The sequence below is a fragment of the Cupressus sempervirens genome, chromosome 7 (assembly GCF_028749045.1).
Source record: "Cupressus sempervirens isolate cs-2001-9-10 chromosome 7, ASM2874904v1, whole genome shotgun sequence".
In the NCBI taxonomy this organism is placed as follows: domain Eukaryota; kingdom Viridiplantae; phylum Streptophyta; class Pinopsida; order Cupressales; family Cupressaceae; genus Cupressus; species Cupressus sempervirens.
The window spans coordinates 134,665,528-134,692,959 of record NC_143124.1 but is presented as its reverse complement, the minus strand read 5'-3'; the positions used below and the strand labels follow the sequence as shown (position 1 = coordinate 134,692,959).

Genomic DNA, 27,432 nt, shown 5'->3' with positions numbered 1-27,432 from the left:
TCCCACTGTGCTGAGGAGATAATCTCAAGTCCCAAAATAGATTATCAAAACCACATAGCACACGACTCTAAAGTCCAGGAATCCTAAAAGTATACTAACTCAAAGGTTCGAAACACAAAACAGACATCTACTTCCCAGAGGCACACAATGACATGTAGGAACCTACTATGCAAGCAGGAAAGTGTCATCGCATTTATCTCGTACAAGTTACCCTGGCAGTTAGCTAAACTCCACGGGTCCATACAAATCTCATGCGGCCACTAGTATCCTTTCATACTGACAAGGCATACTATGGAATGCAAGGTCGCAACCATGCGTTCTCTCTACTCCCATCCTAGCCTATACAAGCACTCAAGGCATGGGCGAGAACCAAAACTCTTATCTTTTGACGTTCATTCAGTTAGTATTAAGTGTGTGAATGTTATCACTTATTAACCAACTTACAATGAGTTACCCTGGCAGCCTCTTAGGGCCCCGGCCCCCATTGCAAGCCACTTCCCGACACTACATGCAGATATCCTACCCTAATGCTCATGGTATCATAATCATAAAGAAAGTCCACAAAATCACCATAATAAGGAATCAACAAATATCCATGATTAAAAATCATTAAATATGCATAAAAGCATCAAATCACCATGAGCAACATCCATAGAAAATCATGAACACAACAACTCTCTATTGGCAACTGAAGTATCACTGATAATCAAAATATCCATTGGTTCTCAATAACCAAAATATATCTCAAAATCATACTGATCGAAGACTGCAAAATGGTTGAGTCAAAACATGTCACATCATGACATCATCAATAATAAATCCACATATTAGTCCCATCATGGCGACTAGAATATATCCAAGGATAACTGATCGATGACCAAAATAATGGTTAAGTCAAGGGTTCCAGACATAAGAAATCTCAACTATAACAATCAGTATTCACAACCAATTCATAGAGCATTCCATCACATATTCATGGTTGGGTTTACAAAGATCGAATGAAAACATCATCAAGACATCACATTCACATAACCCCCAAGCCTCTGGTAGACGTCCTATACCCGTCAACACTAGTCAACCCAAAACCAAAAACATTAGCATGATGAATACACAATGTAAACACATGTTTTTGGTTTGCTAAGTTTTCAAATTTGAATTCATATGCATAATCTCAGTTTTTGTATTCCAAGAACATTTTCCTACGTTTTTCCCAATTATAACATTTAAAAGATGTTTCCACTAATCTAAACTTTCATATGCTTCATTTATCTTATGATATTAAACTATTAATTCCTCATAGTTAAAACTATAAAATTACAAAACTATTCATCATTAAAAAAAAGATGAATTTATAAATCTTTTAATATATATATATATTACATATATACATATATATTTATATTTAAACATATACATACGTACATATATAATATAATACCTAATATATTTTTTTTTTCGCATTTTATAAAATACAGAACCGAATTTTATTAAATCCGATTCATAAAGGAAATCGAATTAACAAGGTTTCCTTAGACCAGAGCCGAATCGATGTACCGTCGGCTGTCACTGTGGCGACCATTTCCGCGAGTACGCTGTGACCAATGCAGTCGTGGGTACACTATGCAGCAGGTACCGCATGCCCCATAAATACATGGGTATGGGGTGCGACTTCCGCCCCCACCCAATATGCATAAGTTTTCAAACAATCGTAGCGCGATTTAACAAGTTGCGATTCTGCCATAATAAGGATACCATTATATAAATTACAAAATTACAAAATTACAAGCTTTCATTATCAGAACCTCTCTATGAACTTGTTCTCTTAAGAATTTCTCTGATGACTAATTCTAATGGATTTGTCCATGAATTTGCAACCCTAGTCCATATTATTATCAGATCTAAGCATATAGAATTCTTAAATAAAACTTAATTGCCCCAAATTGAAATTGCACAATGAAGACATATGGAAAATACGAAGAAGACAGGGAAAAGCAAGATGGAGAAGTATCATAATGAAATCACAAGAATCTACCCGGATTCTGATGCTAAACTAGCTTATCCTCAGACAACCCGCAGAGCAAGCTTCCCTTCTTCAGAATTTTCCCGAATCCTCCAATGCCTCAACTATTCTCCATGCTAACTATACTATCCACGCTATGTCCCCGCTCTCCCTTAAGCTATTAAGGAATGCCCGAATATAAAGAGCTTTTGGATAACCCTAGAATGCTTCTAGAATCAGCTGGAAGATATCACCAACTAAGCATGGACCTATTTCCAGCCTTTTAGATAAGCCCTAGGGTTGTAGACACCATGTGCTTAATTGATGCACTAACCCCCGTGTTGTTGACACATGAAAAATAGGGAACTGCATTATTTCCCATGCAAACTTATAACTCCAATAACTTTTAAATTAATTTTCATTCCCACTTTAATCTTCATACTTTTATTTAAATAATTTATTTAAATATTTTTTTTTTTATAACTTCTAGTATTAATATTTGTTTATTAATTAATTAATATTTTATAATTTATTATTTATTTTAATTTCTAATTTTCTTTTAATTTAATTCTCCTTTAATTAATAATCAAAATATCAAAATCATGATATTTAATCTCTCAAATAATTAATTGGTTAATTAAATCTATTTATTAAAACTTAGTTAATAGAAAATTCATCATGGACCTTCATGATAAAATATGAAAACCCATCATAGAACAATTCATACCAAATCAGTCTAAAAGATTAAAAATCACAAAATATGTCATCCAACACATTCAGTGGGTACTCAACTCAGATACTTGTCCTAACTCACTAGGACAAATGGTTTTAGGGTTTGGGATTTGGACTTGAGAATTTATCTCCCCTCTCTTATCATTGAGATAGTATAATAGGGTACGCTCATCCTGGCAATTCAGGGAAGTCGATACTCGGTACCTGCAACCTGCAGAAAAAACCATGAATGTACATACAAAATATATATAGTGCTAAGCTAAAAAGGCAATGGCAAGAAGTGGTGCATCGTGTAGATCCCGACTAAGCAGGCGACTACGACTCCCTTCCTTAACCACATTAGTAATTGTGATGTGAATATCAGGATTTAACTGTGTGATTTTGAGTCAAACTCGATGACCCATGTTTCATGAGTAGTGATTCAACATGAATCCATCTCTCATGAGAATAAATGGAACACTTAGCACTCATTGGATCTAGGTGATGCTCACAGGGGTGAAGCACCAGGACTTCCCGGGAGGTCACCCATCCCAGTACTACTCCAGCCTGAGCGCGCTTAACTACGGAGTTTCCTCCACAGTTAAACCCAAAGCTTGCAACCCCATTTGCAAAACCTTCACCAAGTGTTGTGCCTTATGAACCATTCATTAGAAAGCCCCTTAAGCTCATCAATTGATAAGTAGGAGATGATTTCCACAGCTAGTCAAATTGTGATGTGAATATCAGGATTTAACTGTGTGATTTTGAGTCAAACTCGATGACCCATGTTTCATGAGTAGTGATTCAACATGAATCCATCTCTCATGAGAATAAATGGAACACTTAGCACTCATTGGATCTAGGTGATGCTCACAGGGGTGAAGCACCGGGACTTCCCGGGAGGTCACCCATCCCAGTACTACTCCAGCCTGAGCGCGCTTAACTACGGAGTTTCCTCCACAGTTAAACCCAAAGCTTGCAACCCCATTTGCAAAACCTTCACCAAGTGTTGTGCCTTATGAACCATTCATTAGAAAGCCCCTTAAGCTCATCAATTGATAAGTAGGAGATGATTTCCACAGCTAGTCAAATTGTGATGTGAATATCAGGATTTAACTGTGTGATTTTGAGTCAAACTCGATGACCCATGTTTCATGAGTAGTGATTCAACATGAATCCATCTCTCATGAGAATAAATGGAACACTTAGCACTCATTGGATCTAGGTGATGCTCACAGGGGTGAAGCACCGGGACTTCCCGGGAGGTCACCCATCCCGGGAAGTCCCGGTGCTTCACCCCTGTGAGCATCACCTAGATCCAATGAGTGCTAAGTGTTCCATTTATTCTCATGAGAGATGGATTCATGTTGAATCACTACTCATGAAACATGGGTCATCGAGTTTGACTCAAAATCACACAGTTAAATCCTGATATTCACATCACAATTTGACTAGCTATGGAAATCATCTCCTACTTATCAATTGATGAGCTTAAGGGGCTTTCTAATGAATGGTTCATAAGGCACAACACTTGGTGAAGGTTTTGCAAATGGGGTTGCAAGCTTTGGGTTTAACTGTGGAGGAAACTCCGTAGTTAAGTGCGCTCAGGCTGGAGTAGTACTGGGATGGGTGACCTCCCGGGAAGTCCCGGTGCTTCACCCCTGTGAGCATCACCTAGATCCAATGAGTGCTAAGTGTTCCATTTATTCTCATGAGAGATGGATTCATGTTGAATCACTACTCATGAAACATGGGTCATCGAGTTTGACTCAAAATCACACAGTTAAATCCTGATATTCACATCACAATTTGACTAGCTGTGGAAATCATCTCCTACTTATCAATTGATGAGCTTAAGGGGCTTTCTAATGAATGGTTCATAAGGCACAACACTTGGTGAAGGTTTTGCAAATGGGGTTGCAAGCTTTGGGTTTAACTGTGGAGGAAACTCCGTAGTTAAGCGCGCTCAGGCTGGAGTAGTACTGGGATGGGTGACCTCCCGGGAAGTCCCGGTGCTTCACCCCTGTGAGCATCACCTAGATCCAATGAGTGCTAAGTGTTCCATTTATTCTCATGAGAGATGGATTCATGTTGAATCACTACTCATGAAACATGGGTCATCGAGTTTGACTCAAAATCACACAGTTAAATCCTGATATTCACATCACAATTTGACTAGCTGTGGAAATCATCTCCTACTTATCAATTGATGAGCTTAAGGGGCTTTCTAATGAATGGTTCATAAGGCACAACACTTGGTGAAGGTTTTGCAAATGGGGTTGCAAGCTTTGGGTTTAACTGTGGAGGAAACTCCGTAGTTAAGCGCGCTCAGGCTGGAGTAGTACTGGGATGGGTGACCTCCCGGGAAGTCCCGGTGCTTCACCCCTGTGAGCATCACCTAGATCCAATGAGTGCTAAGTGTTCCATTTATTCTCATGAGAGATGGATTCATGTTGAATCACTACTCATGAAACATGGGTCATCGAGTTTGACTCAAAATCACACAGTTAAATCCTGATATTCACATCACAATTTGACTAGCTGTGGAAATCATCTCCTACACATTAGTAATGCCATACAATAAGAAAACACGCACACCATACACATGTAAGTATGGGGTAAGTATCCATAATAAAGCACATAAGATAAAAAACCATCTAACTAGTCATCAACAATAACTGGAAACAATATAGTGATCATCATACATACATGAAATATATAGTCTAAATGATCTCATCACATGATAACTGAATCCATAATATAATGTCTGATAGTGTCAAAACAATACCACTAATCCATCTATATAAACTAGTCCATCAAAGTCTGATAACAATAGCAATAATATGTCCAGAGAAGATATGAATGAGGGTAGGCACTACATCCACCCCCCCTTGGGTTAGGCTTGCTCCTGGAAGCCTACAAACAAATAAGGATATAACTCCCTCAATCTAGCTGCATCCTCCCAAGTAGCTGAAGAAACATCAGTAGGGTCCCATTGGACCCTTACCTGCTCGATGGTTCGACCCCTGAGGGTCAACCCCCGCTGCTCCAGTATACGAACCGGCTCCAAAGCCAGCTGCCCGTCCTCTACCTGTAATGCATTCTAATCAAGAACATGTACAATATCAGGAATATACTGCCTAAGCACTGAAACATGGAAAACATCATGAATGCGAGCTAGGCTAGGTGGTAGAGCAAGGCGGTAAGCAACCGGGCCAATCCTCTCCAAAATCTTGAATGGTCCTACAAAACGAGGTGCTAACTTAGAACCCTTTCCATATCGGATCGGACTCTTTCGCGGTCACACTCTCAAGAAAACCTTATCTCCTACTGCAAACTGCTTATCAGACCTGTGAGCATCAGCATACTTCTTCTGTCTATCCTGTGCCATAGTTAAATGCTCATGGATACGTACTACCTATTGCTCCATATCACGAAGCATCTCAGGACCCAACAAAATGCGATCCTCAAGGTTGTCCCAACTCAAGGTTGTACGAAAAGGATGACCATATAATGCCTGAAAAGGTGCCATGCCAATAGAACTATGATATCCATTGTTGTAAGCAAACTCCACTAGATAGAGATAATCCTCCCACTATGTCTGCCTATCCATCACATACATTCGTAACATATCCTCCAACACCTTATTCACTCTCTCCATCTGACCATCAGTTTCTGGATGATATGCCAAGCTGAAGTTTAACTGCGTTCCAAGCTCATGCTACAACGATGTCCAGAATGCAGATGTGAATACAGGATCCCTATCAGAAATGATCCTTCTAGGAATACTATGTAATCTCACAATGTCACGCATGAAGACACTAGCTACAGAAGCTGCTATATAAGAAGACCTGATAGGTGAAAAATGTGCCACCTTAGTCAATCGATCAATCATGACCATGATAGCATCATGACGATGAACTGTCAAAGTTAATCCTATAATGAAATCCATCGAAATAATATCCCACTTCCAAGAAGGAATGAGATTTGGCTGCAAAAGTCCAGCCAGGTGCTGATGTTCTGCCTTGACTCTCTGACACTCAAGACACCTAGCCAAAAAATCAGCAATATCTCGCTACATTCCGGACCAAAAGAACAAACATCTCAAATCAGCATGCATCTTTTTAACACCTGGGTGTGCTGAGTATGGTGTACGATGGGCTTCTGCTAGAATCCAGTTGCGAAGCTCATCCATTAAAGGCACATAAATCCTCCCCAAATGTCTCAAAAGACCATCTGATTCCCGAACATAGCCTGCAAACTTTCCTTCCAAGGGTCTTCCTGAATCTATCTCCCTACACATTTCCTGATACCATGAATCCATGGAAAGTACCTGAAGAATCTGACCCCTCAAATCAACACTAAGAGTCATCGATGATACCACATGTCTCCTGCGACTCAAAGCATCTGCCACCACGTTCTCCTTACCTTGAATGTACTTAACCTCAAAATCGTACTCGCATAGAAACTCCATCCATCGTCTCTGGCGAGCATTCAAATTAGGCTGAGTAAAAATATACTGAAGACTGTGATGATCGCTGTGTAGCTCAAATTTGTGCCCCAACAAGAAGTGTCTCCATCTTGTCAAAGCATGAACTACTGCTGCTAACTCAAGATCATGCGTAGGATAATTTAACTCATGATCCTTGAGCTTGCGTGATTCATACGCTATCACCCGTCCATTCTGCATCAACACTGCCCCAATACCTTCAAGAGAATCATCTGTACACACCATGAAATCTCCCTCTGGATCAGGTACTGCTAAAATGGGTGCACTTGTTAAAAGTTCCTTGAGCTTCTGAAATGCTTCTTCACATTTCTCTATCCACACAAACTTCTTTCCTTTCCTCTGAAGAGAAGTGATAGGATGTGCTATCCTAGAGAAGTTCTGGACAAATCTACGATAATATCCAGCTAAACCCATGAAACTACAAATCTCTGACACGTTAGTCGGTGTTGGCCAATCTATTATCGCCTGAATCTTGGCAGGATCCACTGATATACCATCACCTGAGATAACATGCCCTAAATATTGAATCTCTGATTTGAAGAATTCGCACTTAGCCGCATTACCATAAAGCTGGTTGTCTTTCAAGCACTGCAATACCAACCACAAGTGTTCCTCATGCTCCTTCTGATTTTTGGAATATATCAATATATCATCAAGAAACACAAGTACGAATCTATCCTGATATGATCAAAAAACACCATTCATCAAACTCATGAATACCGATGGAGCGTTAGTCAACCCAAAAAGTACCACTGTGAACTCATAATGGCCATAGCGAGTTCGAAAAGTAGTCTTGTGAATGTCAGCTTCCTTAATACGAAGCTGGTGGTATCCTGACTTAAGGTCAATCTTGGAGAAAACTGTAGCCCCCTTGATCTGATCGAATAGGTCATCAATCCTAGGCAAAGGATACTTGTTCTTAATAGTCACCTTGTTCAACTGTCTGTAATTGATACAAAGGCACAAAGAACCGTCTTTCTTCTTCACAAAGAGCACTGGAGCTCCCCATGGTGATACACTAGGTTGAATGCTCCCTTTGGCTAAAAGTTCCTCTAACTGAAGACGTAACTCTCCTAGTTCCTGTGTAGTCATGCGATAAGGAGCTTTAGAAATAGGTTCTGCTCCAGGAACTAAATCAATGCTAAAGTCGATATCCCTCTTTGGAGGCATGCCTGGAATCTCACTTGGAAAAACATCTGCGTACTCTTGCAAAATTGGGTGATCTAAAGTCTTCCATACAAGATCCCCCTCATCAAGATCATTTATCGTAACAACAAATATTTGACATCCTTTATGGAAACTTCGCTTCATTTGCATAGCAGAAATCATCCGCAGAGATATAGGCCTTGGTACCCCAGCTATCCTTACATCATTCCCTTGGTCGTCTTGGCACATAATTATCTTCTTCCTGCAATCTATACTAGCTTTATGAGTTCCAAGCCAATCCATGCCTAAAACCACATCATAGGAACCAGGGGGTATGACTCGAAGATCCACTACCGAAACAAAGCTTCCTAAGCTAAGCCCACACTTATGAACTACAGAATTCATGGAGACCTTGATACCTGAGGCTAGTTCCACTTGCCAACCATGATCTTGCTTCACCGCCTCCAGCTTACACTTAGAAACTATAGATGGTGAAATAAATGAATCTGTAGCTCCTGAATCAAATAATACTGAAAGAGATATACCTTGAATAGTAGCTGTGGTCTTAACCACTCTACCCTGATGATCCGCCTGACGGTGATCAACTACTGCAAACACTCTATGAGCTCTGCCTGCATCACCTACTGTAGACTCTGAGGCTGTAGGCCTAGGTCCAAAAAAATGAGGCACTCGCTGTGGACACTGAGCTGCATAATGACCAATCTGTCCACATGAAAAACATTCTGTATTCCTTCCAGACCCTCTACCCATAGATGGTACATTTGATTGCTGTCGGCTGTTCTTGCTAACAAACGACTGACTACTCTGAGCTGGCTGATTGGGTTGATTTTGTTTATTGCATTGAGCATTGCAATTGTTCTTAAAGTTAGAACCTTTGCCTCCACCTTGAGCCTGAGGATTAAATCCCTTCTGTTGTTGCGTCTGCCGAGACTGCTGGAGAAATTGTTTTCCCCTAAAAGAGAAAGGCTTCTTGTTGCCATTTGAATTAAAGTTTCTTTTAGATCCTGACACTGTTGGCGCTCCTACAAAACCACCTTGACCAAGGTTGACGCTTTGCTCAACAAGGATTGCTCGATGTACCGCATCCTTGAGGGTTTTTGCTCAAATACTTTAACACCCCCAATAATACGGTTGTTCAAACCCCTAATAAAATGTTGTGTCAACTGAGCTGAATTTTCACTGAATCCTGAAAAAGACATAAGCTCATAAAACTTACGCTCATACTTGGTCACTGACATAGTGCACTGCTTGAGATTATGAAATTCATCTGCCCTTTGCTGTTTCCATTCTTCTGGTAGGAATCGTTCTCAAAAACTCTCCAAAAATAGTTCCCAAGTGACACTGCTCATATCGATCCTTAGTTTCTTCTCCTCAATTGTCCACCAAGTGGCTCCAAAGTTCTCTAAATTAGTGATCGCAAATCTTGCCTTAACATTGATGTCAAAGTCTTGCATAGTGAAAATCCTGTCAAGAGAAATTAGCCACTGTTCGGCCACATAACCAGACCCTTGCCCATTGAAAGGCTTAACCTTGGATCTTGAAAGATCCTTCATCTGAGTGGACACAATGGACCTCTAACGATCCTTCCGAGGGCTTCTAGATCTGGGTCTATGCTCTTGTTTTGTCTGATGCACTTTAGGTTGTTCTTGAACAGGAGGTAGACGTTCTAGAATAGTCTGCATCAACTGTCTCAGACCACCCTCTTCAGAATCAGCTTGGTCCTCTCTTTGGTTCTCTTCTTGCTGCCTATTAAAGCACTCTTCCTTGCTCTCTATACGAACCGATCCCTCATGGGCAGACTCATGGGCGCTGACGGTTCTGCCACGACCACGACCTCTTCCATGGCCCCTACCTCGGCCTCTAACAGAAGACCTAGTCCCAGACACCATCCTGCAATAGTACAGAGTACTATTACAATCAAGAGCCACATGTTACAATAAACTAAGTTCAGTTTTATGTTTAGGTCTGAGTAAATTTTCTATTTTGACAATTAAGTGTTAAAGTATACAAGTACAGTTCAAGTTCTATTTTCAGTTTACCTAGTTCAAGTTGAAGAGATACACCTAATATTTCAAGTTCTAGTTGTTCAGAAATACCCAGAGTTCGCAATGTAGAAACTCACGCTCTGATACCAAATGTAATGCCCCGTCAAGGGATCCAAAGAATTAACCTAGTATTTCACTAAGTTTGGTAGCATTTTTTTTAAAAAAAAAGTAATTACCACTTACAACTTATGCACAATAATGGAAGCAATAGAAATGTCCATCTAATGAGTAAACTTAACATATACAACAGATTGCATTCTTAAGATCCCCTTAACGTGAATTACTTACATGAATCCATCTAGTACAACATCCACATGAAATAATATTATTAGATCTAAACATATAGAATTCTTAAATAAAACTTAATTGCCCCAAATTGAAATTGCACAATGAAGACATATGGAAACTACGAAGAAGACAGGGAAAAGCAAGATGTAGAAGTATCATAATGAATTCACAAGAATCTACCCGGATTCTGATGCTAAACTCGCTTATCCTCAGACAACCCGCAGAGCAAGCTTCCCTTCTTCAGAATTTTCCCAAATCCTCCAATGCCTCAACTATTCTCCATGCTAACTATACTATCCACGCTATGTCCCCGCTCTCCCTTAAGTTATTAAGGAATGCCCAAATATAAAGAGCTTTCGGATAACCCTAGAATGCTTCTAGAATCAGCTGGAAGATATCGCCAACTAAGCATGGACCTATTTCCAGCCTTTTAGATAAGCCCTAGGGTTGTAGACACCATGTGCTTAATTGATGCACTAACCCCCGTGTTGTTGACACATGAAAAATAGGGAACTGCATTATTTCCCATGCAAACTTATAACTCCAATAACTTTTAAATTAATTTTCATTTAAATATTTATAACTCCCACTTTAATCTTCATACTTTTATTTAAATAAATTTTTTTAAATCTTTTTTTATAACTTCTATTATTAATATTTGTTTATTAATTAATTAATATTTTATAATTTATTATTTATTTTAATTTCTATTTTTCTTTTAATTTAATTCTCCTTTAATTAATAATCAAAATATCAAAATCATGATATTTAATCTCTCAAATAATTAATTGGTTAATTAAATCTATTTATTAAAACTTAGTTAATAGAAAATTCATCATGGACCTTCATGATAAAATATGAAAACCCATCATAGAACAATTCATACCAAATCAGTCTAAAAGATTAAAAATCACAAAATATGTCATCCGACAGATTCAGTGGGTACTCAACTCAGATACTTGTCCTAACTCACTAGGACAAATGGTTTTAGGGTTCGGGATTTGGACTTGAGAATTTATCTCCCCTCTCTTATCATTGAGATAGTATAATAGGGTACGCTCATCCTGGCAATTCAGGGAAGTCGATACCCGGTACCTACAACTTGCAGAAAAAACTATGCATGTACATACAAAATATATATAGTGCTAAGCTAAACAGGCAATGGCAGGAAGTGGTGCATCATGTAGATCCCGACTAAGCAGGTGACTACGACTCTCTTCCTTAACCACATCAGAAACGCCATACAATAAGAAAACACACACACCGTACACATGCAAGTATGGGTTAAGTATCCATAATAAAGCACATAAGATAAACAACCATCTAACTAGTCATCAACAATAACTGGAAACAATACAGTGATCATCATACATACATGAAATATATAGTCTAAATGATCTCATCACATGATAACTGAATCCATAATATAATGTCTGATACTGTCAAAACAATACCACTAATCCATCTATATAAACTAGTCCATCAAAGTCTGATAACAATAGCAATAATATGTCCAGAGAAGATGTGAACGAGGGTACGCACTACAACAACTAACTCTAAATTATTATTTTGTACAACAGTGAAAACTTTATGTGTGTGTGCACACACACACACACACACATACTGTCTCTATTTTATATATTAAGAAACAAGTGAACCATATTGAAAATCCTAATTACACAATGATCCATGTGCTTAGTCCATTATAAAGACATCCCAATTTTGGGTCGATTGAGTTATTGTTCAGTCTCAATTTTTTGCCCAAGCTTAGTCCATTACAAGGTACCAACTTTGGAAGACATTGTCTCTTGTACATATATTATACTAAGAAACAAGTGAACCATAGTGAAATTCATAATTACACAACAGTCGATTATAAAGACATTGATACCCCGTAGAGTCAATATTTCTATGATACTTCTAAAAGTGTTCAATAATTAGATCAATCTTAATTGGTACTACAACTATGCTGACTTCATAAAGAACCAGTGACATGATAATCAACTAGACCACCCTATCATTATGTGACCAACAATGATGATAGCACACGAAATCATAAATTGCATTCATATTCCATTGCAATGTTCAATGCTAGCTACACACTTCAATTTTCCAACATCATTGCAAAATCAGATTCCAAATTGCACTATTTATTTATTTTGGCCAGGATAATTGCCAAGAAACATTGAAGTCTTATAAAGAAGATGGTTTGCTTGTAAAGACAAACAAAGATTACCAGCTAAACCATTGCTTGTTACCGATTTCTATATTTCACAAGGCGCAGCCCTATCTCACGCATATTTCAGACATATTTTATATACACATACATATTTTATTATTTAAGATTGTGGGTGGGTGTAAGAGGTCAGTTAAACACCGGCATTGACTATGCTTCCACAATTGCTATACAGATGAAACATTTTTAAAGATTATCGGTGGGTTTAATTAGTCTATTAAACACTTCACATCTCTGGAGTAGTCTTCCATATTTTGCTAGTTGTCTTTCACCAGGGCTGCAATTTCTACATTTGAATAAATTCCTTCACGAAAATCATAAAACAAACAAAATGAAATTAATTTTTTTTTCTATTTGGGTGCTGTTGATTGCCAATTTGCCCAGGTACTCCTGCACCGTGTGATCTTCAAACTTTTTTAGAAATAAAAAAAAATCCCCTTTCTAAAATACAGCGGTCCTTTCTTTATTTCAACACCACTAGAAAATAAACTCATTGGATTCAATCATATCAGAAATAGTGAGGTCTTTCCATTTCTTATGTGCAATTTTCAGCATTAGGCTTTGTTGAGAGTTTCAAAACTCCATTTAGCACAATTCCTTTGGAAAGGGGAGAGTTTCATTATCCCACCTATTACATTCAACTCATATTTCTCAATCTATTTTCTCTTAAATCAAGAAAATGATTATTGATCTTCTCAGACAGATCTTTATTTTTCCTACCTGCCATTTATTTTTCAAGGACAATTAAAAAGTCATTTAAATATTTAATAATAAAATCTATTCGAACTCAGATTCAGAAATCATAGTCACTACAGTTCAGGAAGGGTTTCTGCTACGTGAGTTTTAAGACTCATTTGTCCCGGGACCAAGGTGGAGAGATTAAATGGATACATAAGAGAAGTGTTTCCGTTCAAAATCTGCTCCGAAAAAATGCGATAGACCTTTTCAGTGCCATGGACTCCATCCCAGTACACATATGCTCTTGTATCATTGCAAAACAAGTTCTGTGGATGAGTCTTTCCACAGTATATTTCTGTACCAAATTTTCCCCCTCCACAGCATGCCGAGCTAGTGTCATAAAATCCTGCACCCAAATTTTCCATACATTCTTTTCAATGACAAATTCAATAAACTCATACAAAAAAAATATATTGATAGAAATAAGGGATTCGATAAAGATCAGATCGACCTACCATAGTCTTCACCATTTTGGATCATGTCCATTAAAAGATCATAAGCATTAAATCTGATAATGGTACCGTCAGTAAAATTTTCATTAAGCTGAGTCACAAATGAGTTGAAAGCGGTGTTATACATCTTAATAATCTTATTCAAGTTGTCGACGCAATCCCCATGGTAAATCTTGATTTTAGTAAGTCTTTCCAAAGGACCACATCCCATGGGCAGAATGTTAAATACAATAAATTTCCTTGCCCCGCGATTGTAAAGCATCTGTCAAGTTGCACAGTAATAATGATTTAACTCTTCTTCTATGAAACAGTATAATTTATTCTGGTTAGCATTGCTCAAAATCACTGGACATTGATGGATTGTAATACTTACTTTCATGTATTCCTCAAATTTGGCAAGCATCAGAGTGATGTACTCTGCTGGAGTAGTTGTGTTGCTGAGAGTACTGTTCAACGCGTAGAAAAGCATGTCGCCGCCTCCAGTTATTATGCCGTATAAAGACTTCCCTAAATCCGCTTGTCCAGCTTCAGTAAGATTATTAGAATACTCATCGAATAGATGTAGTTGTCGGCTCATTCTGAGCATTGCAACTTCTGATTTTTACAAAATCCAGTACAACCAATTAGATCCTATTAAACTACATAATCAAAGGACGTTTGTTTATTTAATTAACCGAGACGATTTTTAACAATTGATACAAGATGCCATCCATATTTAAAGAACAAAAGGGAAAACACCCATTAAAGAATATGTAAAGAATTATTATTTATATAGATCTAACAAATTTCTTTTAATCGAAGAAAACATAGCCATGCCAGAAAATATTGAGCTAAATGGTTGAAGTAAAGATATTTCGATTTTCAGCTTTAACATATTTTTTATTAATTTTGGGGCTGAAAGAGTATAGAGCTGACCGTGATTTGTTGAATCGAGTAGACCGCTTCCTCCTGATGCGAAATTCACCCCACTACTAAAGTTCGCCTTCGGTTGGAGATAAGGAGGGGTAAAAGGAAGCCCCAGATAAGTAGCTGTAACCACAATAAACTTCATTAAGAGGGTGTCATTCATTTCATCAAGATCATTCATAGAAATCTATAACAAGATGAAATTTTACCAATGAAGTCGAAAACGGTTCGGCCATTAGAAGTACGGCCAGTTGGGTAGGGGAAAAACGAGATGCCATATGGTGTGTAGTTTGTACGGTCTTGACAGTGAGGAATATAATTGTTATTCCCCACATCTGCTACTGAATCTCCGAACACATACATGGCTGGCACAGATGGCTCTTTTTCAGCTGCTGCGCCAAAACAAGCAGCGATGAGCCACAACCCACCTAAAATACCAAGCACTGAGCTTTCCATTCTTATTTTGATGTGGCTATCCACCAAAATACTCTTCATATATATATATACTGTTCATTGCTATTCGAAATCATAAATACTTTATGTTAAGTCGTTGAAATTTTCAATGATAAAAATTACTGAAGGAGATGTGTAGCATTTTACTGTAGAAGCTTCGAATACTTAACTTTTATAAATGGCATGAAACCAACTGTTTTTAGTCAAAAGCAAAAGGAAAATCGCAGCTTGCATTCAAAGCAAGGACTCACTAGTAGCTACCTACTTTTATTAGTTCCTGCCAGGGCAGAGAACTACCGTCCATGTTCTTAAATAGCGGTTAATCTTGAACTCTGGCATCGAATTAAATCACATATTTTTTTTTTCGTTTCTATTCATCATGTAAATTTCTTAAACTAAAAGTCCATTAAAAAACAATTTTCTATAACTTGATTCGTCTGAAATCGGTGGGAGCAGAATGTCATGGAGCCTTGAAAATATCGAGACAAGAGAAGGCACATTAAGCGAGATCTCGGCACAGGATGGTGAAGAAGTAGATTTGATCGAATTTATTGTACCTGCGTCTGATTGGCTTTGCAAACGGCAAACGCAAGAATGCACCAATTTAATCAGTTTAAGACAGAAGCATTTGTGATATTGTCATTAATATTTTGGTCTTTACACTATATAAACACCAGAGCAGGTTTTATTTACAGTACAATTAGTTCTCATAAGATAATACTTTTGATAGATTCATTTTTCAGCTTTCAGACATGTCAGACCTTTCTAATATATTTAATTTTTCTATATATGGATGTCTATTGAGAAATATCTTTTGTTCAGTTGGATCTATCACGTGCTTCATTTGCTTCGCCAGGATTTCAAACTCTACATTTTCAATAATGTTATGACAATTTGGCAAATGCAATCGGATGCCCTTCAAATGAAAATCAACATTACATACAGGAAGAATCTCATTTAAATATAGTGAATCATTTGTTTTGAATCCTCTGTTGCAATAGAGACGCAAACAAATAATGAAGACACACCTACATAAGAGGAGATATAACCCTAAAAAATGTCTTCCTCTCCATGCCTCAACTTTGGCAATTGATTACAATTTGAATAAAGTAAGCCACTAATTAATTGGGTGTATTTGGTTAAATTGGTTGACAGTGGAGCTTATATAGCTGTTTTGAGTATTTTAATTTGTTACTTGATTTGAGATTATGTATAGAGGAACTTAACTTTCAAACAAAAATCTTATTCATCTGCGCTTGGTGTAGTGGTAATCTCGTTGTGAAAAAAATCATGCCACTGATCAGCTTTCACTTTTATCATCAATATGTTAAAAAAAATTTGTATGTCGCCTAAGAAATTTTAAATAGAAAATAGTGAAAGCTATACTAATAGAAAAATAAAATTTATTGTTTATGAAAGTTATTATATAATTTATTCTAACTTATAATCGCAAATACATGGTAATTCTTCATGTAAATGTTTTATCCTTTGGCAAAAATGAATTGTAGGACTATTTCAATACAATTAATTTAAATATTCTTCAACAGAACCCCTTAACAAAGCCTTCTTACAATTTTATAATATTTCTATCACAGAATAATTTTGTTTCTTGGTTCAAAGTCATTGTACTCATGTTAGGGAAAGGAGGACATGCTTTTTCTTGGAAGATAAAAGTATACTCAAAATTTATCTTCTGACATCACTTTAGCCAACTTGGATTGTAGCTCTTCAATAGAACCACTTAACAGAACCTTATTACAATTTTATAATATTTCTACTACATAATAACTCTGTTTCTTGGTTCAAAGCCATTGTGCTCATGCAAGAGAAAGGAGAACATGCTTTCTCTTGGAAGACAAAAGTATACTCAAAACTTATCCTATGAAGAAATATGGAATGCACTATTTTTATTCAAAGAGAAAACATCTCTTTAGCAAACTTGGATCATAGCTCTATTATTCAAAGGGAAAACCTTTCTTCCTACCTTGCTAATTTTTATATATTTTATATGATGGGATTTTGATCATGAAAATCGTAGGTTGTGATTTTTTTTTTTCATTTGCGTGGTAATGCTAAGGCTTACCCCTCTTTCTGAAAATGTCTTTATTCATGTGAAAAAAACAAGTATAGTTTCAGCATCAATATGCAAGGAAGAATTTTTTTTTCTGTGAGAAAGGTAAATGATATTGCATTATTTTTGGTTGAGCATAAAGTTTGTGAGTTATTGAAACTATAAAAGGAAAGAAGATGCATGTTGTTGACAGTATCAAATGGTAAACTTTATGGGCCTTTTTCTATTCAGTCTTTGGACATTGTTCAGTATCATAAGTTCATTGGAAGAAAGTTTATGGATAGATTTTTAATTTATCAGTCATGATTTGAATGATTAAGTTCTTTGATTACAAAATAATTTTCAAAGTCATTGAAAGACAAATCTTTGATTCCTTAAATCATACATCATGATAAATTTATTAGAGTAACAATAGTTTAAAAAACCAAAATAAGGCCTCTCTCAAGACTCTTGGATCATTCACCATTAGCTCTGACACTAAGTTTAAAAGTTGAAATAAGGTCTCTCTTTAGACTCTTGGATCATTTACCATTAGCTCTAATCCCAAGTTAAAAAACACAAATAAGGCTTCTCTCTAAACTCTTGGATCATTTGCCATTAGCTCTTATACCAAATTAAAAATCATAAAACAACACAACAAAGAAATCAAAAGAGATGAGAAACCCAAAATGGGGTTCGCTAATAATAGACCCAATCTATTGTATTTATAAGAAAATATATAATAAATTATATCTATACTATATCATGGACTTAGCTAGTGTATTGATGATAGATAAGTGAAATGGACGATGGAAGGTAGTTGGTCTGTATGAATGACTGCATATGAAACATGTGTGAGACTTTTCCTATGGTGTGTGCTGACATACAGTTGGTGACAATTAATTTACCTACTGGTCCATTGACCTACAACACAATAAGCTTTGATACCATGGGGAGAGAGTAGAGATTTTGACTGTATTTTCCAACTTGCAAATAAAAGTGTATTGCTTTCTTTCTTAGTTCTCTGATATTGTCGTGGTCAGTGTCGCATATGATATCTCTCAGATAGATTTATGGTTTCTATGTTTATCAAAGGAATTTACATCATGTTGAGACATTGGAGATCTTGAAGATTTTCAAAGTTGTTGTGACTGTTTGCTAGACGGTTTGTGGTGAAATTTTTTGTCTAACTGTTTGCTAGAGAGTTTGTGGAGAATTTTTTGAGGTGACTTTAACAACCCAATGTGAGTGAGAAGCACTTGTGAAGAGTTTCTTGGAGGAGCTATGTTCACTATAAGTGTGATTGAATTAAAAGTGTATTGCAATTATTGTTATCCATAATATCATAGCTCTTGTTCTATTTGAAAAAAATGTATTATTGTTGGTAATGTGTGAAATTGAAGTTGAAAGTCAAAGATATAGAAGTATTGTTGTGAATCTACCATTCATAGATTAATAGTTTGTGGAGCACCTCTATGCAAGTAGGGGTGCCAAAGTGTGCATACATAGTTCTTGTGAGAGAAGAAGACTAAAAAGAGTGCAAAGTGAGTTGGAGATCAAAATTGAGGTTGAAGTTGTTGGAGAGATGTAATCCATTGTTTAATCCTTGTGGAAAAGGTGAGCTCCAAATAATTTTGTCACACATGTTTGTAAGGTTGTAAATGGATCATCCATGAGTATCTTTAATTGTAGATATTAGTTATGGAAGTTAGTTGTAATTACATCAAGTGAAAATAGTTTGGATCGGTGCTAAGTTGGTTGTCATAGTGCAAAGAGGTTTGTCTTAGATGTGTAGTTTGGTTTGGATTGGAAGTGTTAGTTTGGCCATGAATGAGTTTTTTGAATTGTGAAGCCCATGTCAGTATCAAAAGGAGATCTTGTAATATCCCTCAACCAAGTGATGAAGATTGAATGAGTGATTTTTTTTAATGGGCTATGTGAATGTATGGGGTGCATAATTGGTTGTGTTGGACACTTCAAAGGTTTTTGTCTGACATATTGATGAACCATGTATCTGAAAGGATTCTTATAGAAGTGGTGAGTACAAGGGTTGGGTACCCATGTATCTTAGTAGATGGATTTATTTTTATATGGAATCATTAATTAATTTGATGAAGGTAGAGAAGGATAAAGGCTGAGAGTGATAATATTTTCCTCGTAATGATGATTTGTGGTCATTGGAACTAGTGAATTTTTTATTTGAAGAGTAATCAAGTGCAAAGTTTATGGTGATCTCAAAACCATTTGTGAGTGAGGTTTGTGGTGAGCCAAAACCACTTTAGTGTGAAGTTTGAGGTGATCTTCCAACTATTTATTTGATATTTGAGTGAGTTCATGGTAAGATTGAAACCACTTCAAAGCATCAGTTATGGGTAATTCGTAAAAACATAGAGCGATTGTGATGAGGAAAACAATATGATTTATAATGCTTAATGAGTAATTGTAAATGGGTACCTACCAAGGCTTTAAGCTAGGACCATCCATTCTCGATAATGAGGAGATATTGAAACCCAACTGTATGTATGCATAGACCATAGGAAAAGTCTCACATGTTTCATATGTAGTCATTCATACAAACCAATTTCCTTCCATTATCTATTTGAACTATCCATCCTAAATAATCCAGCTAACTCTATGCTACAATATGGATATCATTTATTATGTATTTTCCTATCAATACAATAGACAAGGCCTATTATAAGCAAGCCCATTTTATGTTTCTCATCTCCTTTGGTTTCCTATTGTGTTGTGTTATAATTTTAAACTACAATTGCATTTGTCCATTATAGAATTATTGTACCTTTTGATAAAAAAATTTCTCTACAGGTAATTTTTGTACAAGTGCTCTACTTACTAAAAGAAGTAAAGTTGAGAGTTCTTTTTTTATAGTTTCTCGTCACATGTAAAAAATGATTTCATGATTACTTACATTGGTTGTAAAAGATGAAGTTATATTCTTTGCATAACCCTAGAAAATGGTTTGGAGACTTCTCAAAGTTAAATATTTTTCATCCATCAAACAATTTCAATTCGAAGAAACAATTCCATTAATTGTTGTGATTTCTTGAACACCGTATGAAATATTTTGAGGACAAGGTCATTCAATAAATGAAATGCATAGTTTATTTTAAATGTTATGAATAGTTACTTTACCCTTACTAGGAGGTTTTTTTTTATTTTTTTCTTTTTTCTTTTTTCTTATAGTTATAAATTTGATATAACTATGAATGAATCAGTTATTATAAAATTCTAAATGCATCCCTATGTTATTATATGTGTCTATCCAAAATAAAATTGTAAAAGGAACACACTAAATATTTTCTTGTGTATGAAGTATTGAATTGATATTGAAAATAATAATTCATATGATTATATATGTATTTAAATGTGTGAAATTATAGATGTGCATTTGTGTATGTACATAGTCTAATGAACAAAACCTTGTAAATGAAAATGAATGGAGTTGTAGCTTCTAGTAGGTGTGGCTGTTAAATAGTTTAAATTGAAGAGTTGGTGCTCAATAAAGATGATATGTCCTTTGAAAAACCTATATGATTTTGAGGGTTTTGAGGGTTATTATTGATGAGATACACTTCCTTTACTTTCTTTTGTATTAGTTTATGGACATGTATTTGAATATGAAAATTATATATTCACTAATGAATATATTTTAAATAAGTTTTTTATATGATAAATTTTAAATAAAAGTAAATATTAGCATGTGTATGCTATTAGTTAATTTAAATAAATTATATTATTTACACTATATAGTAGACTATGTCTACATGATTTAGTTTAAAATGTAAGGCATTATGAAACATTTATTCGATTGTGTAACATGGCATCTATTAATACTATATGAATAACTATTTTAATCAAATTTCCTCTCTCAGCGTTTCTTCCTTTCTTTCCTTCCACAAGGTAGGGTCCGGAGCTCTGTAGAACCATTAATTAGTACTTGTCAGTAGGCTAAGTACTATTGTGATGATTTTTGAATTTTAGGCTTTAACTAGTGATTAAAACTTTTCCTTTCTACAATTTAGAATTAATATTTGTATATTTTCTTCCAGATTTAATACATTGTGCATATCATACATGCAAGATTTTTAACATTATAATTTTCAAAAAATAATTTTCAATGAATTAATTGAATGGTCAGATTTCATTTTTCATAGTTTTGAATGTAAGTACATTGGTTTAGATTTTAGTACTTTTCATATTGTATTTGTTTCTAATATAATTTTTGTCATTCATTTAATTGTTAAGAAATAATACATACTTATATTATATAATTATTATAGTTATTATTTTTATATTTTAACTTATTTACAATATAATAGTATCATATAACATATATATCAATTATTATATTTAAAATTAAAATTAACTATATTTTATAATTAATAATTATCAATTATTTATATAATTAGAATAATAAATTCTTTATTATTACAACTATCATTCTAGAAAATTATAACAATAAAATAATTTAATTAATAAAAATATATTATATACTTTAATAAATTTATTAAGTAAAAAATTAAGGCAAGTACTAAGCCACTATCTGGCCACTTGTTTTTATCATAAATCAACATTTTTCTTAACAATCAATTGTAGTTATTAGTCAAAATTGATGTTTTCATATGACTTACCTATTACATCTAGACTTCTCTTAATTAAACAAAGTCACATGTAGCTAATTATTATTCTTTTCCTTATTTTTTGATTTATACATATGAACATGCCTCAAATTTGATGGCTATATTGACCTTTTTTTTTCTTTTTCTTTTGTTTTTTCCCAGTTTTAAGTAGTATATCATATACTAAAAAATTATTGGATCATATAGATTGACAAATTAAACTTTTACAAAATCGTAAATATGACATTTATATTTATTACTAAGTTGTCAAATTTTTTTATAGATAATATACTATTTAATTTAATAATATAAAAATGTATTATTTATAATATATATTTATATTCTGATTATTTTATATTTATCTTGATTTAGTATCTTTCTAAAAGAATATAAATATTTAAAAAAATTTGTTTACCAATTTTCAATATTAGTATGAATATAAATGTTCTATATTATTTATTACTATATGTCTCTACTAATTTGGAACTCTTCTTGAAAGAAAGCATATGAAATTATAAAATTCCCTAGTTTAAAATGAGATTTAAATACATCACTAATTACTAAATATTTTTTAATTTTATGTGTATTATAATTATATTGATGAAATATTTAAATCTAAATAATTTATTAAATGATTCATAAATTAGAAAGAAATTGACAAACAATATTTATGTTCAAACTTAAAATGAAAGGCATACAAATAATTAGATTGTCATAAAAAATGATATGATAGGGAGAGATGACTATCAAATCTAGGCCTAATTTGAACCCACTTCACCTAGATACTTTTATTAACACAAATTTGACACAAATTGCTATTATGATTCTTTACGCAATTTAACTAATCAATCTTCACCCACTTTAACTACTCTTGTCTACTCTATAAGAAAAGTTTTATTTAGCTACTAGTGAATCCTTGAGCCAACACTAGTTAGTTTATTTGATCCAAAGTAGGTGAAATTAATGAGAGTTAAGCATTAAAAGCTTTGTTAAGTTTTCATACTTACACATCACCTCATTTGTTATCTTAAGTTGTTACACAATATTATCTTATCTTTCTACCCATGCTACATCTAGTTTTCTCACCTAAAGGGAACAGCAAACAACTAGTCAATGGGTTTGATAGTTGTTAGTGTCAGTAAATTTATTCCATTTTGGCACATGAATCATTTGAATCCATTCCTTAGTAAAGGGGATGAAGAAAACAAAAGGCTTATGCCCACAACTATTGCACATCTTTTCAATAATTTCATTATTAAAAGTTTGAACTTTTTTTTCCATAAAATATTTTATTATATATTATATTTAATTATTTGTTCATACATTTTGCATAGAACCAATCAATTTGAATTAGCAACTAGTCCACTGGTAAATAGTATCTCATCATAAGGTACAATCTAATGTGAGGACTAAAGGGTTGGTAAAAATCAGTATAGTCATTTTTAAGGATAATAATGGAGAGCTTAGTGTTGAGTGTTATTGTTGTGGAGTTTGATCAGTCTCCAAGAGGAAGATTATTGTGATGTGGAGCCTAATCAAAATTAGAGGTTTATTCAGTGTGGTTTCTCCCAAATTATTTCTATGGGGGTTTGGGGGTAGCACCCTCAAGATAGGGTCAAGAGGTAGCACCCCTTGCAGGGTCCTAGAGTAGTGCCCCAGGTGTGCTCCTTGTCACAATACAGGGTGGGGTGAAAGGGAAACACCACTGTGGGGGTTTTCATGGGAAGTGTCCCCAAAGCCAAAAATGACCCTACTATTGTAAAGGGCATCAAGTGCTATTTTTCTATTGGATGACTTATTCTAGCCCTAATTTTTAAGTAGCAAAAGCTTGTCTAAAAAGTCTTAGGGTTACAGATTTTATAACGTATGGTGATATTGTATCTTCTTACAGTGGCATTGAGTTGTAAGGAATTTCATATTGTAATCACTGGATACCAATAATATTGGACTTATTGTTTGTGGATGTAGCCTAGGGATTGGGCGAACCACGTTAAATCCATATGTCTTGTGCTCTCTTTCGTGTGATATATTATTTCCCGATATTGGTTATATTTTCATGTAACTATTATTTCTATATATTTTTAATCCTAACACTAAGAAATTAAGTGGGTTGTAGCTAATTACATTTATGTAGCAACTGAAATATATCCTTACACTCTAGTCATATATGTGTTTGGAGATCACTAGGAGATGTGGGGAATAATAGCTATATACTAGACTTTAAATACTATGTAAACTACCCACCATATGGCATCTCATTTTTTCCCTACCTGACTAGTCATTTCTCTAATGGCTGTACCGTCTTCATTTTTGTTGGTGTAATTTATTATTATAGTTTCCTATTATCTTTCTAGGTCTTCATAAAATGATATAAATGAATAAAACACTCTTAAAAAAATTCTTTATATAATAAGTTTATTTCTTTTACAACTACTTATCTGGGGCTTCCTTTCCCCCTCCTTATCTCCCACCAAATGTGAAGTTTAATAGTTGTGTAAATCTCACATCAGGAGCAAGCAGTGTGCTTGATTCAAGAAATGTCGATCAGGTCTCTACTCTTTCAACTAAAAAGTTAATGAATCAATTTAAAGCTGAAAATAGAAATATCTTGACTTCAATAATTTAAGCTCATAATATTTTCTTGCATAGCTGAGTTTTCCTTCAAAACTCTTTGATTAGAGATAAATCAATCATTTAGATACTTATTTATCGATCTTATGATTTTTTTATATATATCTTTGGTAAGATTTTAATGGGTTTTTTCTATCATTCTTTATACGTGGATAACATCTTCATTCAAATAACATAGTTTGGGTTTCCATGATTATGTATTTTAATAGTAGGTCTAAGATGAACTTATTGGTTGTATAGGAATTTTACAAATTAAATATTAATATTTTAGCATGAGCCAACAACTACTAATCTAACTAGAGCCTCAAGAGAGAATTTAGGAAATTCTTTAAATGACATAGTAATTGGACCCTTTTGTAAATTTTTTCAGCATTCCCCTCAAGATTCATGACAAGGGCTTAACTGCCTCCTATATACTATAAGTTGAGTGGTTGTATCAGGCATTAATAGATTGGTCTTTTGGTGTAACAACAAGTCCACTCTAACAAGCGGTATAAGAGCTTGGTCACAGGTTTGAATCTTCAGACCCTCGAGTAATGCTAAGGGGAAGATTGTTGGAAATTTGTTTAGTGCTTCCCTCAGGATTCATGACAAGGGCTTAACCACCTCATGTGTACTATAAGTTGAGTGGCTATATAGAACATTGATAGATTGGTCTTTTGGTGCAATGGAAACCTCACTCTAACAATTTGTTCCTATGTAACAAACAATACTCTCCAAAAGATAACTCCTCTAGTTGAGTTCATCACTCTACTACTTGCCAAATTTGATGAATACATATATGTAGGTATCGAACCTATCAATCTATAGATATTTTGTAGAATTCTAACCTAAAAAACTTCTACATTTTCACAAAAGAAGAATTAAGTAATTATTACTATGTAACATGACAAATGCTTTACAATAGTGAGGCAAGAAAATTAATTGTATTAAATAGTCTACTTGTGGGATGTGCTCCTATGAAAAGACTTGTTGGAATCCAAATTTTCCATGGGGATTACATCGATTCCTTGATTAAAGTCATTGAGAGATCTATAACACCATTTTAAATTTATTTGTGACTTAGCTTAGGAAGAAGATAATGTCCCCACTTCTTCAATGCTTGAACTATAGGAAAAAATTCTTGATCATAAACATAATAGTTTATTTTTTCATCATTCAATCTATCATTGAAATAAGTAATTGGTCTACCTTCTTGGCTCAAAAAACACACATTGTAGTACCACTAGCACCACATTCTACTTGAAGCACCTTATTAGAATCTAAAAGTGCTAGAATAGGCTTGTCTGTAACCTTTTGTTTTAATAAATTAAAACTCTTATCTTCTCCTATAATCCACTTAAATTATTTCCTATCCCCTCATATTATTTCAATAAAGGGACCACAAATACTACTAAATTCTCTGATAAACTTTCAATAAGAACTAGCTAATCCATGCAAATATCTTACCTCCGTATCACTCCCTGGTGTAGGTCATTCAAAGATAGACTTCAATTTCTCAAGATCCATTTTTAGACCTTATACTAAAACCAGGAATCATAGGTACCCCAACTCCTTCTTCACAAAACTATACTTCTTCAAATTTATTATTAACTTTTCTTCTCTCAACTTACAAAACTCATTATGAATGTGTATCAAATGCTCCTCCAATTTCATACTAAAGATTAAAATATCATCTAGGTAAGAAATGAAAAACTTAGCCAAAAATTCATTCAGTACCTCATTCATGAGTTGTATGAAAGTTCTCAGTACATTGGTTAGCACAAAAGGAATGACTAGGCAATCACAGAATCCTTCCCTTGTCTTGAAGGAATTGTTCCACTCATCTCCTTCTGTGATATGAATCCGATGGTACCCACTCTTCATATCTATCTTTGTAAAATACATAGCTCCACTCGAACAGTCCATAGTACCATCCATCTATAGCAATAGAAATATATACTTGATTGTGATCTTGTCGATAGTTTGAGAATCCGTACACATCATACATTCTCCATTCTTCTTTGGTGCTAATACTTCTAGTACAACATAGGGATTTAGATGCTCTTGAATAAACCCATTATGAAATAACTCATGTAGTTTTCTATACAAATCCTCACTTTCCACTGGTTTCATTCTACACTTTGTCTTAATTAGCAAACTACCTCCTAGAACGAAGTCCATATGGTGATTGATCTTCCTTATAGATGGGAATCCATCAAACACATTATAGAATACAGTATCTAAAAACTCTTCCAACAATTTTGTTACTTCTACAAGCATTTATTTGACTTCTTCTTTACCATCTTTTGGAATTATAGCAAGACACACCTCATACCCTCTAGGAACTTCTTTCCATCAACAAAAATACTCATGAGCACTACATACCTTTTCATCTATATCCTTCAATGGATTCAACTTATGGTTTACTTCATCCTTTGTTAGAGTGTAAGTATATGCATGCCTATCATGTACAACACATTTGTCAAACTACCACACCCTACCGAATAGCATATGACATATGTTCATAGGTATTATATAGAACACCATCTCATCATGGTAGCTTCCAACCTTGTACTTCATTAGGCATTGTTCATTGACCATGACGTTGTGGTCATCTCGTGCCC

General features: G+C 34.8%; 1 protein-coding gene across 1 annotated transcript; it reads right to left on the bottom strand.

The window, feature by feature from the left end:
- Positions 1-13,765: 13,765 nt before the first annotated feature.
- LOC149545871 (GDSL esterase/lipase 6-like) lies at positions 13,766-15,529 on the bottom strand. Its single transcript, XM_089794501.1, has 5 exons — positions 15,262-15,529; positions 15,062-15,175; positions 14,520-14,740; positions 14,150-14,408; positions 13,766-14,040 (listed from the first exon to the last, which is right to left on the bottom strand). Exons 1-5 carry the CDS (start codon positions 15,506-15,508, stop codon positions 13,766-13,768), a joined length of 1,116 nt encoding a protein of 371 aa, XP_089650627.1. The 5' UTR covers positions 15,509-15,529.
- Positions 15,530-27,432: the final 11,903 nt, after the last annotated feature.